The sequence below is a fragment of the Lissotriton helveticus genome, chromosome 1_1 (assembly GCF_964261635.1).
Source record: "Lissotriton helveticus chromosome 1_1, aLisHel1.1, whole genome shotgun sequence".
NCBI classification, from domain to species: Eukaryota; Metazoa; Chordata; class Amphibia; order Caudata; family Salamandridae; genus Lissotriton; species Lissotriton helveticus.
Window position 1 is genome coordinate 1,385,944,295 of NC_136057.1, and position 22,083 is coordinate 1,385,966,377.

General features: G+C 48.0%; 1 protein-coding gene across 1 annotated transcript in view; it reads right to left on the bottom strand.

Moving 5' to 3' along the window:
• LOC144825233 (arf-GAP with dual PH domain-containing protein 1-like) overlaps positions 1-22,083 on the bottom strand; it is an 81,038-nt gene that overhangs the window by 37,701 nt on the left and 21,254 nt on the right. The window contains exons 3-4 of the mRNA XM_078684081.1: positions 13,970-14,061; positions 2,475-2,557 (exon numbers count right to left, since the gene is read on the bottom strand). Coding sequence (XP_078540207.1) covers positions 2,475-2,557; positions 13,970-14,061 — 175 coding nt within the window. The remainder of the gene's footprint in view (positions 1-2,474; positions 2,558-13,969; positions 14,062-22,083) is intronic.

Consider the following 22,083-nt stretch of genomic DNA (forward strand, 5'->3'; position numbering starts at 1 on the left):
TACAGAGTGAGCTTACAGGGAGCTGTGCCTGCAGCGTTTGATTCCTAGGAGCAGTTCCCATAGTGTGAACTTCCGGGCGGCAGTGCCTGCAGTGTGAGTTTCCAGGCAGCAGTGCCCGCAGCGTGAGCTTCCAGTGAGCAGTGTCCACAGTGTAAGCGTCTAGGCAGCAGTGGCTGCAGTTTTAGCTTCCAGGCAGCAGTGCTTGCAGTGTGAGCTTCCAGGGAACAATGACCACAGTGTGAGGTTCCAGACAGCAGTGCCCCCAGAGTGAGCTTCCAGGCAGCAGTGGGCAAAGTTTGAGCCCCCATGGAGCAGTGCCCGCAGTGTGAGCTTCCAGGCAGCAGTGCCAACAGTGTGAGTTTCCAGGCAGCAGTGCCCACAGTGTGAGCTTCCAGGCAGCAGTGCCAGCAGTGTGAGCCTCCATGGACCAGTGCCCACAGTGTGAGCTTCCATGGAGCAGTGCCCACAGTGTGAGCTTCCAGGCAGCAGTGCCCACAGTGTGAGCTTCCATGGAGCAGTGCCCGCAGTGTGAGCTTCCATGGAGCAGTGCCCACAGTGTGAGTTTCCATGGAGCAGTGCCCGCAGTGTGAGCTCCTAGGCAGCAATGCCCACAGTGTGAGTTTCCAGGCAGCAGTGCCAGCAGTGTGAGCTTACATGGAGCAGTGCCCACAGTGTGCGCTTCCATGGAGCAGTGCCCACAGTGTCAGTTTCCAGGCAGCAGTGCCAGCAGTGTGAGCTTCCAGTGAGCAGTGTCCACAGTGTGAGCTTCTAGGCAGCAGTGGCCGCAGTTTTAGCTTTCAGACAGCAGTGCCAGCAGTGTGAGCTTCCATGGAGCAGTACCAGCAGTGTGAGCTTCCATGAAGCAGTGCCCGCAGTGTGAGCTTCCATGGAGCAGTGCCCGCAGTGTGAGCTCCTAGGAAGCAATGCCCACAGTGTGAGTTTCCAGGCAGCAGTGCCAGCAGTGTGAGCTTCCATGGAGCAGTGCCCGCAGTGTGAGCTTCCATGAAGCAGTGCCTGCAGTGTGAGCTTCCATGGAGCAGTGCACGCAGTGTGAGCTTCCATGGAGCAGTGCCCACAGTGTGAGCTTCCATGGAGCAGTGCCAGCAGTGTGAGTTTCCATGGAGCAGTGCCCACAGTGTGAGCTTCTATGGAGCAGTGCCCTGAGTGTCAGTTTCCAGGCAGCAGTGCCCACAGTGTGAGCTTCCATGGAGCAGTGCCAGCAGTTTGAGCTTCCATGGAGCAGTGGCCACGGTGTGAGCTTCCATGGAGCAGAGCCCGCAGATTGAGCTTCCATGGAGCAGTGCCCACAGTGTGATCTTCCATGGAGCACTGCCCGCAGTTTGAGCTTCCAGGCAGCAGTGCCCACAGTGTGAGATTCCAGGCAGCAGTGTCTGCAGTGTGAGCTTCCAGGCAGCAGTGCCCACAGTGTGAGCTTCCATGGAGCAGTGCCCACAGTGTGAGCTTCCATGGAGCAGTGCCTACAGTGTGAGCTTCCAGGCAGCAGTGCCCGCAGTGTGAGCTTCCAAGAGCAGTGCCCGCAGTGTGAGCTTCCATGGAGCAGTGTCCACAGTGTGAACTTCCATGGAGCACTGCCAGTAGTGTGAGCTTCCACTCAGCAGTGCCAGCTTCCATGGAGCAGTGCCCACAGTGTGAGCTTCCATGGAGCAGTGCCAGCAGTGTGAGCTTCCAGACAGCAGTGCCAGCAGTGTGAGCTTCCATGGAGCAGTGCCCACAGTGTGAGCTTCCATGGAGCAGTGCCCGCAGTGTAAGCTTCCATGGAGCAGTGCCCGCAGTGTGAGCTTCCATGGAGCAGTGCCCGCAGTGTGAGCTTCCATGGAGCAGTGCCCCTGCTGCCTGGAAGCTAACACTGCGGGCACTGCTGCCTGGAAGCTCACACTGCGGGCACTGCTGCCGGGAAGCTCACACTGCGGGCACTGCTGCCTGCAAGCTCACACTGCAGGCACTGCTCCATGGAAGCTGGCACTGCTGTCTGACAGCTCACACTGCGGGCACTGCTCCATGTAAGTTCTCACTGTGGGTACTGCTCCATGGAAGCTCACACTGCGGGCACTGCTCCAGTGTGTGCAGTGTGAGCTTCCTGGCCCCAGAGCCCTCAATGTTACTTGTTTGTAGCAGTGCCTTCTTAGAGTGGATTTCCTCCAGTTGTTTAATTTAAATAATGTGATTTAGTAAAATTATTATATAAATTAATGCAGTTCATACAATAAATAAAATTAAGTTACAGGTGGCCTGACCCTCAATCACAAAATACAAAGTCAAGTTGGTCACAGAACCACTCCAACAACATATTACACGCCTAATACAAATGATAATCCGTACAATTACGTATACAATATAAAATTGCAATCATTTAATCAAAGCCCGAGTATGCCCCCCCCGTTTGTGCCCGGAGTGAGTTCGCCACCAGCAGTGACCTGTCTGTGTAAGCTTCCACACTCAGCCGCTAGCCTCACCGTTTGTGCACAGTGTCAACTTGTCGGGCTGGGTGAAATCTTCCCGCTCATATTTAGCTCGAATCCACTCCTCCCTCAGCACCCTGCAAGGCAAAAGAGACAGTCACACAAGGATCACTGCACAGAGAGCACAGGAATGGGGGCGGGTAGACAGCTTCCCAGAAAGAGACCTAAGTGACACAAGTATTCCCCTGGGAATCTGGGATAAATATAATACATGCAGTTTCACAGAGTGGAATATGCTGTTGATTACCATTGGTGAGTGTTGAAGGAGTCATGACTCACGAGAGGCCAAGCTTAGAATGTGTCCTGCTGCCCCTCCCCTTTTTTAAGTGTTAATAAGCAGTATAACATATTTTGTGCATATGCATGTACAGTCTATAACTGATTTTCAATGCTACGAGGGCCCCAGGAGGTCTGCAAAACATATTCAGTGGGCCCGCGAATGGATTACCGTAATGATTCAGTGGGGGTACACAGCAGTCTAAAGTTTAGGAAGCGCTGGTCTATGACGAGCTTTTCTTCATGTGCATTAGTTATGCTAAGAGGTATATATGCACAGTCGGAACACAGTGCCCTTGTACAGGGCCATCGTGTGAGCAGTGGAAATCGAACAATTTGATGTTCCTGAAGGTCCAGAATAGAATCTCCATTCTCTAACATGGGACTTGGCCTTTGTACTGTGGTAATAAATATCGGATCCTCTTTTATAACTAGACTTTGCTACAAATAAAAATGTGTGTGTGTGTGTGTGTGTGTGTGTGTGTTTTCTCGTGTGTTTTCTCTCTGCTGAAAAGTAGTTAAAACAACATTTATTTTCCAGGCATTTGACATCCCCTCTAGCAATTCAATTCTTTGGCCTGACGCATTGGGATGCTTTTGTGCATCTCTCTGAGACCGACATGGGGAGAGGTTTCTACGCCACTAAACAGCACCTTCTGCAATGCTTAATTTATTTCAAAATAGCCTCCGGTGTGCTTGTGACATCACGTTTTATTATAAAAATGCATGCTGGGGGATGTAGTCAATTCGGACATTTCTAACCCTCCAGTGGGTCCAGTCCCCATACCACAATTCAGGATAAGTTGTTATAGCCCTCCAGTGGGCCTCAGACAGGGCCGGACTGGGAACAGAAACTGGCCCTGGCAAACTGCTCAACTGCTACGCACCACCTGTAGAGCAAAGGAAGGACCGGCCGGGGGATAACGTTCCCTCTGCAACGGCACTGAAAGTTTCGTGAAATGAGGTATTTTGCATCCTGGTCTGGGGCCCACTGAAGGGCTATAAAAACTTATAACAAGCATTTACAATGCAATAGGTCTCGCATTAATTAAGTTTGAGATTGGCATTGCTAAATATTGCAACACCAATTGCAACAAAAGTCTATTAATTGTAGGCCAAAAAAATGGGTATTTATTTTTGTAGCAATGGTGGCATGATGCGCTTTAGATGAATATATTTAAAAGTAAAGTGCGCCATGCTGCGATTGCTACAATAGTTAATTGTGGATGCGGTAACAATTGATGTGTGCACTGCCGGCTGGTGTTGTGTGTGCCTGGTGGAAGCGTGCACTGACGGCTGGTGGTGTGTGTGCCTGGTGAAAGCGTGCATTGACAGCTGGTGGTGTGTGCCTGGTGGAAGCATGCACTGACGGCTGGTGGTGTTTGTGCCCGGTGAAAGCGTACACTGACGACTGATGGTGTCTGTGCCTGGTGAAAGTGTGCACTGACGGTGTGGTTGAGTGTGTGTTTGTGGTTTTGTGGTTGTGTGTGTGGTTGTATGTGTGGTTGTGGTTTTGTGTGTATGGTTGTGTGTGTGGGTCTGGTTGTGGTTGTGTGTGTATGGTTGTGTGTGTATGGTTGTGTGTGTGGTTGTGTGTGTGTGGTTGTGTGTGTTGTGTGTGTGGTTGTGTGTGTGTGTGTGGTGTGGTTGTATGTGTGGTTGTGTGTGTGGTTGTGTTCATGTGTATATTTGCAATCACCGACAGGACTGACACCAAGAGCTCTGTGACTCGGTTTCTCACACCTAAAGGATGAGGTGTTGTGCCATGCGATATTACGCACTTTTTATCCAACACAAATGTGGTCGGGCACACCTCTCCAGTCTATGGCCCTGACAGACATTCCGAGAATTCGCAGCTGCTAGCACTACTGTGGTGTTCTGCTTTATTCAAATGCCTGGGTAACATAAGAACACAATAAGAGCACAATAAAAACGTCCAGCGGCAGATGAATTAAAATACATGTCTGGGGTGGAAGGCAGAGTTTCAAGGGAGAGAGGGAATATAAATTGTGGTTGCTTCAAGTTTTGCAAGAGTCCTGGTCTGCATTGCGGATTTATTATGACTAATTAGCCATTATGCGTGCCACATCTTTGGGCTGGAGATGTGCAACGTGTAACCGAGAGCTCAGAAGGATAAAACTGGGCAGCCGACAAGCAAACGGGAGAGCTGAACAACGAGGAAAACAAGAAATTGTTGGAAGCAACACGTAATCCTTCAGATGGCAAATGGTGATCACTTTCGCGGCCGCTTTGATGTTCTCAGTGGCCGCACGGCTCATCGAGAACATCAAAGCGGCTGCGAAAGTGATCACGCAGGCTGACAAATGGTGCGCATCCCGGTGCACATGCACTGTAACCGATCCGCCAGCAGGCTTTGGGAGCACTTTCAGACGCCCCACTAAATATCTCGCATAGTATCGCTTACGGGATAGCTAGAAGAGAGCTAAATAACAGCTCCAGAAAGACTAGGGATAAAAGCCATGGAGTAGGAAGCAGGGAGATAAGATAGCTAAGAAAGTGATCCAGCAAAGAGCAAGGGGCTGACCCAAACCCTTATATGCAAGTATTTAAAGTGGTAGAAACAGTTGTTTTTTAAAACCAGCAGCTGAAAAAAGAGGTGGAATCACATTAGTCACTTTTCTCCAAATCCATTCCGATTTCCGACAGCTCACTGTGAACACTGTTCATATTGCCACAATGAATTAGAGTCTCATGTGAAAAGGTCATGCATCGTAAAAAACACTATAACCTGCTATTGCTTGCAGAAAGGACTGCACACTAGTATCTAGGTACTTGGCACACCAGACGTGTGGTTTATTAATAGAGTTTTTATTCGATTGCAAAAATGCAGGCAATATATAGCTTGATTCACAGAATGAAGATGTAAACACATTTCTTTCTAGATCACACTAACACGGTGAAATGCCCAATGCTGTGGAAGATTTTCCATAGTCATTCATTTGGTGGAAATGTGGTTGTTCCGATTGGAGGAGGGGGACACTGCCTTAATGCGCAGGTTGAGCACTCACAAAAACATTCCCCTCAATATCGATATACAATCTTTTTAAATCACATCAGTGCATCCAACATCAGTGGGAAAAATCAAGGAGTAAATATGCAAAAAGCCACAACTCCTCAGTACTGTCATCAGCTATGAAGGGATGGGGTTCTCCTCATAAGGAATTGTATTCCATGTGGAGGGAAGAAAGAGAATAGGTTAAGTTTCAAGTTAACATTACTTGTAAATTAATGGACAATTGGCTAATTTAGGGTTGATCGTCCCCCCCCCCCCCCAAAAAGAACAGGAACTTCATGAAATGTGCAGGGATGAGCTTATGACATGCAAAATGGCTCATTTCTGGTGAATCATGGTCCCTGTTGCTAATCAATACGACCTCAACAGGCAGCCATTTACAACCCACTGTGTTAGACAGGATTTTGCTTTGGTGATTTACTGCCTTTTGAAGACACCAGGCCATGCCATGGCAGAGTGGAGAAATTGTGATTACAGTTCAGACAAAAATTATGTGTGTCTATTCACCATGTGTACAATAAAGAGAACAATTATAGGTTTATTAGGTCCATATAACATATAATATACCGAATCCATGACAAATCCTGCATACATTTTTCAAAAGGCTTTTACCATCCAAAAGGGAGTAGTAAGAAAGAGTTAGTACCATGTGCTCTCGTAAGTTTAAATGGAGACTGTTTTATGAGGCCCTCAACTTCTCCTTTATAGGATGAGGCACAACACCACAGTAACACATCTGATTAATTCCCACCACAGAGGAAAGCTGGTCAGCCCAGGCTAATTCGAGCACCATTCACAAGTAGGTAGTAAAGGCCAAAGTATGTCTAGCTCCAAAAACAGGTTCCATTTGTTCTGCAGCAGCCACTCTTAACAAGAGAAAAAAGAAGGAAGAGTAGAAGGGACAGTTCCCCAGCTCCGAGGTCAACCACTCTATCCGTTAGGCAACATGAAAGAGGTAGGCATTATAAAACATAAAATATGGAGAAATACCATAAACAATTAATGTTGGTCAGAGTAGAGATCAGGCGGCGGCGAGATATGAAGAGGCGGCTTTGGAATGCAATTTCCGCGCGACCTCTATGAGTCGGTTCCTTCCCCCCGGATTGGCGTGAGATTGCGGCATCATCTGGCTGTCTCGAGCTGTTAGTGGGGGCGCCGTGGCATGACCAGCCCTGGAACAGTACGGCCTGCTCTGCAGCGCTCGGCACAACATGCGGGACTGGGACGTCCTCCTACAACCAGGGCAACTTAGTTTAATAACCAGCCTTCAAAACGAAACTAACGAAAATGAAAGCTACGGCGCATGGCAGAGTCGGATTCCGACGCGCTCGACCCAATCCCAAGGCGCGCGTCGGAATCCAACTCTGCCATGCATCTCAATGTGCGCGTGGCCATCTCCTGTCGCCCCTCGTTTGTCGGCTGAGCCGACAGCTATAGTGCTCTCTGCGAGAGCGCGCTTTCGCGCGCTTTTCGCAGCGAGCCCTAAAAACTACCGTGTAGGCCTTTTCCTGTATTTTAAACATACTCAATCTTAAAACCAGTGTGGCTGCCATGTTCTGCAAGAATTGTATTGTTCATTCTGTTCCCTGGGTAGGCCTCCCAACACAGAATTTACATGGGCTAATTTTACATTTGTAATTGATTAGTCAATGGATTTGTGAGGCTTTACATGTATATAGCGTAGGATTTGAGTTGCTGCAAGCAGAATGCAGAGGTCAGCCTGACAGACACTCTTCTGGTTCAGGTCAGGCAGCCAGGAGCTAGACGTGCTAAATGTGCAGGTGCCTGAGCTAAACTTTACCAGGCTGAGGATTTCACTGCCCTAAGGCGAGGCCTCCTCAGTCTGACAAAAGTTCTTCGAGGCCCTCCCCCTCATGACGAGGGGGCACATTGCTCATAGCCTCGGACCTGGGCGCTTCAGTTACAATCTCTGACACTCGACCCTGGGCACTTCAATCAGTGACACATCATCACAGATTGGGATGGGGTAAACAGTCTAATTTTACCCATCCCAATCTGTGACCAGTGGGACTGCTGCCTCAACGAATGAGGGGAGGCAGCAGTCCCAACCCTCCTGGAAACTCCAAGACCTCCCCTCCGAGAGAGCTACAGTGAAGGTAAGCTTGATGTTTTCTGAAGTTTGGTGCGTGTGTGCATGTAGATATGTGGAATTGTGAGTGAGTGTTGTGAATGTGTTTGTGTGCGTGTGCGCATGTGGCTCACAACCCTCCTCCCTGCTAAAATGACCGTCCGCCACTGGCCTGCATTGAATGGTCCATTAGCCCTTATGAAGGAGAAAAGTGGTTTGAAAAACATGTTAACACCTTCGATGCTCATGACGAGCTCAGCTCGTCATGAGGCACGGTGCTCGTGTGCTCATGACGAACCGTTGGAATGCTTGCACACTGGGATAATTCCCCTGCTGTGCGAACGTTCTACACAAAAGGGTGTGGTCATGACGAGCTGAGCTTGTCATGAGCACACGACCACCGTGCCCCTCATGATGAGCTGAGCTCGTCATGAGCACCGGGGCGCTGTTTGCACCCCCCAGCACAGCGGGGGAATATGCCACGCAGGGAATGGGTTAAGGAGGCTGGGGATAGGGAGGTAACTGCAGCATTCTGCTCCCTGATGGCTGAAAAGAGCCCAGTTTGAACCTTTGTCTCAGATTAAACAAGCGGAATTGGAACCACCTAATGGCTGTGTCCATCATAGCAGCATTCGAAGCAATAAATCAAAGTCTATAGTGCCAAACACTGCTGACAAATCCAGCAGAACAGGCAAAGGCCTATTACTTTGATCCATCTTTACTAATACATTGTGAAGCAGTGCCACTAGTACCACCAGATTCTCATGATGTGATCTAAGCCCTGATTCATATGCCTGAAGTTGCACGTTCACATCTAGACAATCTTGTAGCTAAAATACAACTATGCTTTATATGACGTTCACAAACCAAGGCAATCTTGCAATTGAACAATCCTTTTTCAGGCTAGCTGGCTCTAATTATGCTTTTTAGGTCGAGCTAACTAGACAGACAGCGTAAGCTGCCTGGTTGCAAAATACTTATTATTAGCTTGCCAAGATCTTAGTGGGCTAAAAGCCAGACCATTGCTTACCATTGGTTTGCTTTAGTGTCACTCTCATTTGCTTGCTTCTTATTCAATAGCTTGCCTTGTCCCTCTTGTGTTTGTCCATTCCCTGGAACATATCCTCTTTACTTGTGTCCTTCCACTGCTTACGTCCAGGGAAAATTGTTTTTCTTTTTGCATCAGCACGCCAAAGAGTGCATGTGTTTTCCAGCTGTCTCCCTCATGAGCTTCTCTTGCTCCCTTCTGTACCGTCTTATTTACTATCTTCTGTCTGCTTTTCTCCCACCTGTGCTGCTCTATTTCACATATTTTTACTTAAGTACTCTACAAGTGCATGTGTTTTCTAGCTACCTCCCCTGTGTTCTCCTCCTCTCCCAATCCTGTTCCATTTTGTTCACTCTTATCTGTGTGTTTCTCTCCACTCATGCTGCCCTCTCATGTCCATGTGTTTCTCTTCTTCCACCTCGTGCTCTATGTGGGGTGGGGGAATGTAGGAGATGGGCTGGGTAGGTCGAGCCTGCCAGATATCACAAGCTGTCTCTTTGCAAAAGACCTACTGTTAGCTTACCAATATCCTACAGTGGGCTAAAACCCTGTTCATTGCTTAACACTGGTTGTCTTTACTGTCACTCTCAGTGGCTTGCTTTTCATTCAGGGGCTTGCTTTGCCCATCTTGTGTCTGTCCCGCCCCTGGATCATGGCACATTATTTGTGTCCTTACACTGCTGACTTCCAGGGAGCTACTCTATTGAGTAAGCACTCTACGTAAGTGCATGTGGTTTCCAACTGTCTCCCTTGTGTTTTTCTCTATCTTCCTCCCGCTCGGTGTTGCTCTCTCTCTCCTCGGTTTGCTTACCTTGTGCTGTTCTGTCTCGTTTTTTTTTGCTGCAGAACTGCATGAGTGCATGTGTTTTCCAGTTGTCTCCCTTGTGCACTTTTCACCCCCCGCCCCACCCGCTCTGTGTTACTCCCTCTAGTCTGCATACTTCTCTCCCCTCCATGCTGCTCTCTCACGTCTGTGTGCTTCTCTGCCCAGCCCCACCCCACATTCTGTGTGTGCTGCTTTTTATCTATACCCCCAATACCCACTCCTTTGTAACTCCTACCCCCACCCCTCCGCGAGCTCCCCTCCAATCCAAGCTTCTGTTTTTCTTTACACCTCTTTGCCCCTCTCATTTACCAACTTCTCTCCCTTCCTTCCCACTCCTCAACCCCCTCTCATCTACCCACCTCTGTCCCATCATCACCCCTACAAACTACTGCCCACTCACCACGCCCCAATGCCTTCGGGTTATCCAGGTCCCTGTTCCCCCTCTTCCCTCCCCTGCCTTCTACACACCATCATCCCTTCTTTTCTACAAACTCCAAACCACTCTCATTTCGCTCCTCTTTTATCACCACTGCCCCCTCAGCTTCCCAGGTCCTTGCCATTTCCTTTTCCTCTCTCCGCACTTCTGCTGCCTTCTGTTCTTCTCCCCTGCCCCCTTCCTCTACAACACAATTGCTCTAAACAGGGCAGTTCTCTCTCTCTCTCTCTGGAGGCCTGCTTCATCTCCTCCCCACACCTCTGCATCTCTCCTCACTCCTCTCGACCCCCCAACTGCCACTGACTCCAGCACTGCACTTTGCTGCCAGGGTGATTGTTAACCTCATTGCTGCAGTGTGATGTCACTTCCATGGCAACCAGCTCCAAACGGAAGTAAACATCTAGTTAAATCAGATTCATCTAGTTAAATCAGATGGCGTCTCTGAGGCAGACTAGAAAGTGACACTTCTTCACTGGAAAGTGGGCGGGCGTCATGCACCGCGGCGGATGAAAGACAGGCGCCTAAAAAAGGAAGGGGGGGGGCTAACAGCGTCCAGAAGACCACCCCTCCCTTCTGAATCACAGACAGAGCCCTCTAAGAGATGCCATGCTGGGGTGTATCACACTCAAGCTGCACTATCTGAAAGGTTACATCTAGTAGAATGGAAGGGGCAATGAAATAAATAAATAAATAATAACCAGCATTGGCAAAGCCAATAGGTCTTACCTGTGCCAGAACTACAGGCTTCGGCAATGTGTTTTAGCAATGTTGTACACCAATGTGGCTGCTGTTCAACATGGCTAACAGTTAGTGGCATGAAATGGGGTGGGGTGGAGTGGGTTAGATTGGGGTAGAGTGGAGTAAGTTGGGTAGACTAGTGGGGTGGATTGGAGTGGGGTAGACTGGAGTTGCATGGGGTAGATAGGGGTGGAGTGGAGTTGATTGGGGTAGAGTGGAATAGATCGGAGTGGAGTGAGGTAGATTAGGGTAGAGTGGAGTGGAGTAGATCAGAGTGGAGTGGGGTAGATTGGAGTGGAGTTGAGTGGGATAGACTGGAGTAGGGAAGATTGGAGTGGGGTAGATTGAGGTGGAGTGGGGTGAGGTAGATTGGAGTGAAGTGGAGTGGGAAGACTAGAGTGGAGTAGGGTGAAGTGGAGTGGAGTGGGGTAGAGGGGGTAGATTGAGGTAGATTTGAGTGGAGTGTGATAGAGTGGGGTATTGTATTGTAATTGTATTTATATAGTCTGGAGTGGAGTGGGATAGATTGGAATTGAGTGCGGTAGACTGGAGTAGAGTGGGATAGAATGAAGTGGAGTGGGGGCAAGTGGAGTGGAGTAGGGTAGACTGGGCTAGATGGAAGAGGAGTGGTATAGATTGGGTGGATTAAAGTGGGGTAGATTGGAATGGAGTGGGGTAGATTGGTGTGCAGTCACAGAGAGATTTGAGTGGAGTGGGGTACAATTGGGTAGATTGGAGTGGGGTAATGTGGAACGGAGCGGGGTAGATTAGAGTGGAGTACAGAGGAGTGTGCTAGACTGGAGTGAAGTGGGATCGATTGGAGTGTATTGGGGTAGATTGCGGTAAATTGGAGTGGAGTGGGGTAGATTGGGGTGCACTACCAGTCCTGATTTTCAGCCATAGGTACTTTGCATGCTAGGATTTTCGCTTAGAAATTAAGAGTTGGCCTAGTTTGCCTTAGTACATCCGACTGCTTTTTGGGAGTGAGACTTTCCAAAAATGAGACGCTACAGGCCTAACAATATACTATTATTTGGCCAAAATGTAAGGACAGTCAGAATGTTTCTGAAATTAAGTTGGGGTCCTTTGGCAGCCATTTTATTGCTAGATTTCAAAGATCTGTTTCCTTGGCCCAGATAACGGAAGCTAATAAGAGTCTGATTTAGAGTGTGATGGGCAGGTTACTTCATCACAAACATGACACATATCCTGCCTGCCTTATTATAAGTGCATTATATCCCATGCCACTTCTCATAGGGTGGATGGGATATCCATTGTGTTTGTGGCGAAGTAACCTTTCCACTAAACTCTAATTCAGGTCCTAGTTTTTTTCTCCAGTCCATCCCCCTTTTCCCAGACTCTGGGCCAATTTCAGCTCATGTCATGCGCCAAACACATGAATTCCGAAGCTTCTAGAAATACAAGTTGCAGGGAAGAAGTGGAGGTGGAGAAATGCCTTACTACCATGTGATGTCAGCACCTGCTGACAAGTTACAAGATCACTTAGAATGGATTAAAGGTGAGAGGAAGACAGAGTCAAAAGAAGCAGCAAACCCTTAGCTGGTGGTTGGTAACGTATTGTGTTGACACCCATCATGGTTCCAGTTTTCAACTTATACTCCTTGACCGATGTAGAGGGTGGAGACAGTGTTGACCAAGAGGAAAGCTTAGGTGACCTCTGTAAAGGGTCAGAGACATCATGGGAAAATGTGTGGTGCTTTCTCCCCTCACTTCAAGAGATGTCATGAGATCTAGCTCTTTTGCTAGAAGTATAGGCTTGGTCATCCTCCTCAGCCGAAGAGGATTTGAGCCATAAAAGTAGTCTTGCCTCTGTATCCCTAAGAGCCTTGGTAGGGAAAGTACGGCCGATTTTGCCGTACCTCATGCTTCGGCTAAAGGGAATAAATGCAATGCTTATGTTGGTCATCAACATGGACCCTTTTCTTATCACAGGTCCTGCAGGGTTTGAATAGAGCTTTCCTGTCAGACATTCTGAAGAGTTGTAGAGAAAAAACTGAGTGGCACTCAGGGAGACTCCCTTCCACACGACGTGCGGTGAAAATCTGTGGAGAACTGCCTCTGCTGAGTGTATTCTAGAGGGTGCTGGTAGCTGATTGGTTGGAGATTACTTTTGGTTCTTTTTACTATAAGGATGTAGATAGGCTACTAAGATTTAGGCCTTAGGCTTTTTTCTTTTTAGCCTACCATTATTCATTTATGGCACTACTTTTTTACCGTGGGACTCCTGACTCGGCGACGGGGAATGATTCAGGCATGTGAATCTATGAAAGATACCAATACTAGATAACTGCAGTTACAGGTAAGTAACTTGTTTTCTTCTCCCCCCTAACCCCCCACCAACTCTCTGATATCTAACACACTCTCAGATCTTGCTCTGGTTGGCCCACTCAACCTCAGTCATGCCTGGCTCCTCACACTATCACCCCCTAACGTTTATCTAATTGTCACACCCTGCTTCCTCTTCCAACCAGACCACCCTGCCCTCCGAGGCTCATAATTTGGACTGTCTTTGAGACACTTCAGCTGTTGATGCACATGAATAATATAACATGCACATCATCTATGTACAAAGGGAAGTGGGCGAGTGCCACCTGCTAGAGCTCTCTCAGGTTCCCGAGGCCATGTGTGTGTAACTCATCCAGTCCAGGATATGTTTTTGGATATGAAGGCTTTCTATTATAAAATCAGGACTACAAGTCTCAGAAAGCTGAGAAAGAGCCTAGATTCAATGAGTCACTCACGTATGGACCTGAGAAACTTTAGAAGACTGGGCCTGGCCGTTGCACGGATATCACTGCACGGTGCAGGAAGACCCATGTGAGATGCACATGCTCGCACCTCTCGTGATGGGGTATCGCTTACCGAGAAACACTTAAATGGGTAACATAAGTAATAAAAGTTTGATCAGAGAAATAAAAAGGTGCCAAGGTGGTCCTTAAGCGTACTGAACAATAATAGATGAAAAAGACTTGTCCTGGATCTCAGAGACAATGGGGTCACAGGAGGCTCAGAAGTACTCACTGGCAGTCCCGGTGCGTTGGCTGGTAGTAGTAAATGGGCACATGTGCCTCAAACTTGCTTTTCGCAACCTCGTTCCCATGCGTTTCCATGAACTGCAAGATAAAAACAGCAGGTTATCAGAAAAGAAAGTCTTATGAACTACTGATAGCTGAGAAGGTAAGTGTGTTGGTCAAGTGGCTCTATGTCATGTGTGACGTTTTCAGCTAGGCATGACTTATTAGATCACATCCGAGAGGGATTGTTTATTCCTTACTTACAAATGAACTGAACTCAGCAAAGTTGTGCAAAAAACGGACCTACATTTATTTATTTATTTAAAGTTTTGTATAGCGCGAACATGACCCATGTGGGTATCAGAGCGCTTTACATATGTTTAGGTAGACAAAGGAAAGCAGTAAGGTGATAGAAATCATGGAAAAGGTGGGACAATAAACAACGGAAGCAGGATGAAATTGGGGAGTGCAGAGGAAGCAGGATGGGTGAAAGCAACAAGTAGGGCAATATAGATCAACAGCATATCAGATAAAAACGGTCACCTAGAGTCAATAGGAGAAAGCAACAGGTTCAACGCAGAGCTCATTAGTAGAGTTTGTTCAGAAGTAGAGTTTTGACTTCCCTTTTGAAGGCAAGAGTAGAGGGAATCAGTCTTGTTTCCACTGGAAGGGAGTTCCAGATTCTCGGGGCGATGGCAGAGAATGAACGATTGTAGGTTTTAAGCTTATTACATTTCTTGGGCTTGAGCAGCAGTGTGCCGTTGCTCCTTGTGGACCTGGAGCCACCCGAAAGTTCCAGCTTGTTTGTCAGGTAGAGTGGGGTGTTGAAGTGAAGTGCCCTATGGCTCATACATGCGATCTTTAGTTGTATCCTAGCTTCAAATGGAAGCCAATTGAGTAATTTAAAGTCCAATGAAAGTTGATTGGACTTCTTAGAACCCGTGATGAGTGTAGTGGCAGCATTTGGAGATGCTCTGATAGGTGCTAAAATGAGTTTCGGCAGACCACAAAGAGTCGCACTGCCATATTCAAGTCTGGAAATGACAAGTGCCTGCACCGCCGATTTAAAGTCATCTTGGGTAAGGTATGGTTTGAGTTTTCTTAGGATGCAGAGTTGAAAATTTGCTCCTTTGGTCGATGATCTGATGTGATCTTGCATGTTTAGGTTTTTGTCTAGCACAACTCCCAGTGATTTAGTGAAGTCAACAATATGAGGTGTGCAGTTGAGGGCGGTAAGGTTACAAAGAAATTGCAACACAGTGGGGGTTTGCCTAGCGGGTGCAATGAGGAGAAATTCCGTCTTGAGGCCCGTTTAATTTGAGATGGTTGGTGGTTAGCCAGTACAGTGTTTTGAGAAGGGTTCTGTTGAGAGATTTGATGTCCTCGGGGGAGGAGATTTTCATGTAGAGTTGGGTGTCGTACGCATACATGTGATATTGGATGTTGGAGGCTTTAAGAATTACAGTCAGTGGTTCAAGCAAAAGGTTGAAGAGAGTGGTGGAGAGTGAGGATCCTTGGGGGACACCAAGTTTGCAGGTCCTCGGGTTGGAGAGAGACTGGTTGGATTTGATTCTTTGTGTTCTGTTGTTGAGGAAAGAGGCAAACCATTTAAGGACCGTACCTGATAGCCCCATTCTGTGTTCCAAGAGGTAGAGTAGATTGTCATGTTTGACAGTGTTAAATGCCGATGAGAGATCAAGCAGAATTAAAAGGCAGGTTTCGTTTTGGTCAAGTAAAGTGAGAGCGTCGTCCACAATGTGAGTGATGGCTGTTTCGGTGCTGTGGCCACTGCGGAAACCCGATTGGAATAGGTCGAGAAGCTGGAATTGCTCAATGTGTTTGCAAAGTTGTTCATGCACACATTTCTCCAGAAGTTGCCAGTGTCGGAATGTTTGTGATTGGGCGGTAGTTGTTCAAGTCAGCAGGGTCAGCCGAGGGTTTTTTGAGGATAGGGAGCACTAGGCCCACCTTCAAGCAGAAAGCGGTTCTCACCTTGAAGAAGTGAGAGGTTGATTATTTTAGACCAAAGGGGTGCTAGTGTACCTATCATTTCTTTAAAGAAGTTAGGGGCGAGGGGGTCATTGAAGTGATTTGAGGGTGTCTTAGAATTTTATGTGCTGTTGCTTGAAAAAATATAAATGTAGAAAAAAACAGGCGCACTTGTAGAGAAGCAGTGTCCCAGAGAGGCCTCATATTCCTAACATATCCACTGCCTGCCTTATTTGAAATGGGATTAATTTACAGTCAAAGCTGGTATGCAATCTTTGTCATCTTCGCGCTATACAAAACTTAAAAAATATATATAAATATATATATATATATATATACATATATATATATATATATATATATATTCGTAAACTGAAACTCAAGAAACAATATCTGACCAATGTGAATAATAAAACCACACCTACACAAGTCTAGGAATCGAGAACCAGCTTGAACATTGACAGCAGCTGATGCAGATCTATTGGCAAATCTACACAATTAGTGCAAGAAAGTGCAACCACCACTAATGATGTGGGAAGTCCAAGTGGTAACATTTATGGCATGGTTCAAACTAATTTTAAACTGAGATCAACTTTCCAACCGTTGGCAGCAAGAGATTCTCTGGATATATTTGGTGAATTAGTAACTGCTGAAATCCAAAGTTTAAAATTCAAAACTGCCAGGTCCCAAAAGAAATATAGGTATCATCAGAATTAGTACAACAAATTGATGGAAAAATTGCAAAAGAATGAGCAAATTATTGTTTGAAATTCCGACAAGGGAGGAAACATTGTTATTTGGTCTCTTCAAGAATACATGAAAGAAGCACTATTACAACTGGATGATACAAATTGTTATAAGAGATGTAACATGCAGACAGTCCGAATGTCATGGAAGGAATATTATTCCAAACGAAATGTATCGCGTAGTGCGGGTCTGCTAAGCCTGGATGAACTAAAATTTTTGAAAAATGAACATCCGATAATGCCTGTTATTTATCTGATACCCAAACTTTTTTTTTTTTTTTTTTTTTTTTTTTATTAAACCTTTATTTATTGCATTAGACAGAGATACAAGACATTCGCATCATTTCCAATCAAACAGCACGTTACATTTACGGTACATCAATAGAGCATCGTACAGTCACTTGGGCTAGATCAACTCATCATATCTAGACATTACATTAATGAACGTCAGTCATTAGGGTGGATACATCGTTAGCAGAGCACCACGCACAGCACAGTGAGAATTGCAAGTATCGGGAAAGATCCACTACTCTTGCAAGCCAATCCAGCAATAAACCAGCCAGGTACAATCACTGCATTAGGGAGGACGAGTATCATACCCCACGGGGAGTGCTGCTTATACAAACCCTACCAGGTGACAGTCAGTGGCCGTATTGGTATCAGTGTGCCTTTCGTGCAGCATCCAAGATGTCCCCCCCCTCTTCCCAATGAGCGCAACAATCGTAGGTGCACTGATTGGTGTTTGACGTGAAGTGATGCATGGTTCCCAACCCCCAGGGGGTACCTGTACAGGTGCCTAGTCCCTAAACCCTGCGTGCAAGGGAAGTCCCAACTTGATCACAGCATAAGTGTAACAGGGGAGCCGTGTCATGTGCCTCGCAGATAAAGTCCACATTTGTAAAGCGCACAATCACCCGTAAGGGTCTCTAGGCGCTGGGGGGCCGTCGGGAAGATTAAGCGAGCTATTGCCCAGAGTCACATGGTGCTGGGCTGACCTGCCAGATAACCGTATCCAAACCGCAGGTGTCCCACAGCCTTCTACCTCGTCTCAATACTGAGCAGCCCGTCACTCCACTAGCAGAAAGAGGTTGTCCCCACCAGCCAGGGTGTTGTATTTGTATCAGGGCGCCGCACGACAGTAAGTTGCTCATTGCACAGTCAGCTGACCCTCATCCGCACAGGTGTCGTTTTGAGACACCTGGGACAGCCAGTGGAGCTGCAGCGGGGACCAAATATCCTTGGGCCTGCAACGTGCAGGCATTAAGTCTGCATAGACGCCATGTTGGTCTTGGCAGTATGTAAGATCATCCAGCCATTCTTTGAATTTTGGTGCCCTGCCCCTTCCCCACTTGCAAGCTACTCTCCTTTTAGCGAGGAGCAGTGCAATATCTACAAATCGTCGGTGCATTTTGGGTACATCTTTGGTATACCCCAACAGCATCAGCACCGGGTCTAGTGGAAGAGGGCCTGCAATCATGACCTGGAGCGCCGCATGTACCTGCGTCCAATAGTCCTGTATCACGCCACACTCCCAGGCCAAATGAAGGAAGCCTGCGCCCTCCGAGCGGCATCTCGCGCACCTCTCGTCATCAGACAGATGAAATCGCAACTTCCTGACTGGCGTGTAATAAAACCTCTGAAGAAATTTGTAATGAATGATTTTCAGACGGCAGCTGGACGAGACATTCGCCGTGGCCGAGCAGCAATAGTGCCATTGCTCTTCAGTGATTTCAGCGTCCAGGTCGGAGTTCCAATCGTCTCGCGCTTTGGACCTTACAGGCGGACGTTGCGCTCGGATGTTATTATATAACTTAGAAACCATGTGCCTCCCATCCGACACCAGTAGTACGTGCAATGGCAGTACCACACCTGGTTCATCCGGAAAGTTGGGGAGTATGTCACGCATGCCCTGACGAAGCCTAATATAGTAAAACACCTCCATCGGTGTCGGGGGACCCGCCTGAAATATCTGATCTTTGGTACGAAATAGCCCGTCCTTGAACAAATCCCCCCAGGTATGTAAGTGAATGCGCTTGCACATAGACCGAAATCCATTTTCTAGTAACAATGACAGTCTCGGGTGGTACGTTAGGGGGAGTGCAGGTGAATAGAGCATGGGAGCATCGAGCATAGTAGCCACTCTCCTCCAGGCGTCGATAGTACATGTGACTGTGGTGGCGGGCGTCTCAATATCTCCAATCACACCCATCAGCATACCGTTAAGCGGAAGCGGATGCGCAATCCAGTCTTCAACCGCAGTCTGTGGCATAAAGGGAGCGGGATGAACCCAGTGGTATGCGTATTGCGCCTGAGCACTAAGATAGTACGCAGCAAAATCCGGCACATCAAACCCACCTTTTTCGGACGGTTGTGTCAATATCGCCCAGCTAATCCGTGGTTGTTTACCTCCCCAAAATAATCGAAGAAGTTCAGTCCGCAGCCTCTTAAAGAAATAGGGGCCCGGGTAGTAGGGGATATCCTGAAAAAGGTACAGGAACCTTGGGAGGATGACCATTTTGATCAGTGAGAATCTACCTGCCATCGAAAGCGGCAGGGCCAACCATCGAGTAACATTGTCTGACAATTGTGAGATCGCCACGCCATAGTTCAGCCGAATAGTATCTTCTTTATTGAGCGATATCTCAATACCCAGGTATCTGAGTTCCGAACTACACCATTCCAGGGGGTAGTCCAATTGGAAACGGTCAACCGAGGCCGTGAGGGGGAAGAATTGAGATTTCTTCCAGTTAATGTGCACTCTGGACATGCCGCCAAAAACAATAAATTCCCTCAGGATTGGGTTAAGGTTCTGCTGTGGGTGACGTACGTACAAGGTAACGTCGTCCGCGTATAAAGAAATCCCTATCTGCCGTTGGTGGCAGTTCAAGGCACTGGCCTTGTGGAGTTGTCGTACCCTGCAAGCCAGTGGCTCTATTGCTAAGGCAAAAAGCAGGGGCGATAGGGGACAGCCCTGCCTGGTACCTCTTGTGATCGGCATTTGTGCAGAAAGCACACCATTAATGACGACCCTGGCAACCGGGGCAGTGTAAAGAAGCTTCACCCAGGAGATGAAAATCTGAGGAAAACCCATTCTGTCCAAAATAGCCATGAGGTAGCCCCATTCCACAGAATCGAACGCCTTAGTGGCGTCCAGAAACACAGCGGCAACAGGCAGATCAGGCGCAATGGTGGGAATAAGGGAGAATAGCGTGCGAAGGTTATGCGACGTCGCTCGTCCTGGCACAAAGCCAGACTGATCCGGCAGCACCAGGGTAGTCATGAGTAGGGACAGTCTAGTCGCCAACACTTTGGCAAGGATTTTTGCGTCACAGTTCAGAAGCGAAAGGGGTCTATAAGAGTCGGTGTCTAACGGATTTTTCCCTGGCTTCAGGAGTGAGGTAATCGCCACCTCTCTCATTGAGCCCGGTAGTATCCCCACCTCAAGCGACTCTGTAAAGACTTCCCTCAGTACCGGTGCCATGATGTCAATGTAGCACTTGTAAAATTCAGCTGGAAGGCCGTCCAGCCCTGCAGCTTTGCCGTTACTAAGGGACATGATAGCTTCTCTAATCTCGTCTAGCTCAAAAGGAGACCCAAGAAAGGCCCTGTGACTGTCGCCAAGCCAGCACAGCGCTATGTCATCAAGGAAGTCTCCGAATTCCACGTCGCCTTCCTGCTGCGTGGAGTACAATCGTTTGTAGTGCTGTAGGAAGGTGTCTTGTATACGCTTCGTGTCCTGATAGGTCCCCCCCGTGCCATCAGCGATTTCCAATATATGGGTAGCATAGCGCTGGTGTCGCGTGAGCGCAGCAAGTACCTTCCCCGGGCGGGCCCCCTCGCAGAACCTCCTAGCCGTCCAGTACTTGCCCCGAAACATCACCTCCCTGGCAGCCTCTTCCTCAAAGGATGAAAGCTTAGACCTGAATTCCTGCGCTAGCTCAGGGTTAGGGTTGTGGACCATCTCCGCCTCAAGGGCTTTAAGTTCTGATTCAAGTTTATTCAGCGTACGCACTAAGTCTCTTAGTATCCCGCAGCTCTTAGCAATCGTGATACCCCTGATAGTCACCTTGAAGGCTTCCCAAATCGTCTCTACACTTTCGACGGACCCCTTATTTCTAGGGAAGAAAGCCTCTATCTCCTCGCCAAGTTCAAGTTTAAAAACAGGGTCAAGTAGAGAAGAGGGGAATAGCCGCCACGGTGGTCGCAATTTGCGCAGTCCAGGCATCACAATTACAGCCAAGACCGGACAGTGGTCAGAGTAGGTGCGAGGCAAATGTTTAACTGTAATGACACCATTGGCCAGACCCCGTGATATAAAGCAGTAATCAAGTCTCGCCCATGCACGTGTGTATGCCGTGAAGTGCGTGCCCTCTCTAGCCACTGGGTGCGTGAACCTCCAGCTATCAATGAGCTGTGCCTCAGTCAGTATACCTTGCAGTGTGTCTCGAGCCCTAATGTTGTATTGGCCACTCCCATCCGACCTGTCCGTCACAGGCATCAGCGACAGGTTGAAGTCTCCCCCCCAGACAACGCGCGCGGCTTCAACCTCCAGTACATGACCCCACAATGACAGGAAGAAATCAGGTGTGTCAACATTGGGCGCATAACAATTCACAATCATGACCACATCCGTGCCCAATCTGCCCCATAACAGCACATACCTCCCCTCCGTATCCACCCTCGCTCCCAATTTTTGGAAGGGCAGTGCTCTGTTAATCAAGATGGTCGTACCTCTGGAATATGTGGAATATGAAGAGAATTCTCTCACATGCGCCCATCTACACGCAAATTTAGGGTCTCTTCGCGGGTCCAAGTGCGTTTCCTGAAGCAGCGCTATCTGCACATGATGTCTATCTAAGTATGCAAGTACATTTCTACATTTCCTGGGATCATTAAGGCCTCGTACATTCCAGGATACAATTGAGACGTTTTCCAATGCATCTTCACCCATTGCAACCACCGTGCTCATGATACAGAAGTATGTCCAATTTAGCAGCCCTCACACGTCCTGTACCAAGTGCATATCTCCTCTCCGCATGAAACATTCGCATCTCCCATTCCGTACCGCTGTCAGTCACACTAGCCTCAACGTCTGTATGCTTGTCATTGATAGCTCCCAAACCAGTGTCTATAGTCACAACATCCCAATCCCCAACAAACACATACCCCCCCTCCCCCCGTATGCAGCAAGCCAACGCACACGCTCCCAATCCCCCCCTCCCACTGAAGCAACCCAATCTTGCCAGTACCCCATCCCCACCCCCTCCCCGAAACCCACGCTCAACAACCATCAAACAACTGTATGGGGAATCCCCTTCCGGGGGCATTAGAGGAACGCACCAATCCACCCCGATAATCTCCTCCCGCCCCGCTCGTTCCATGCGAG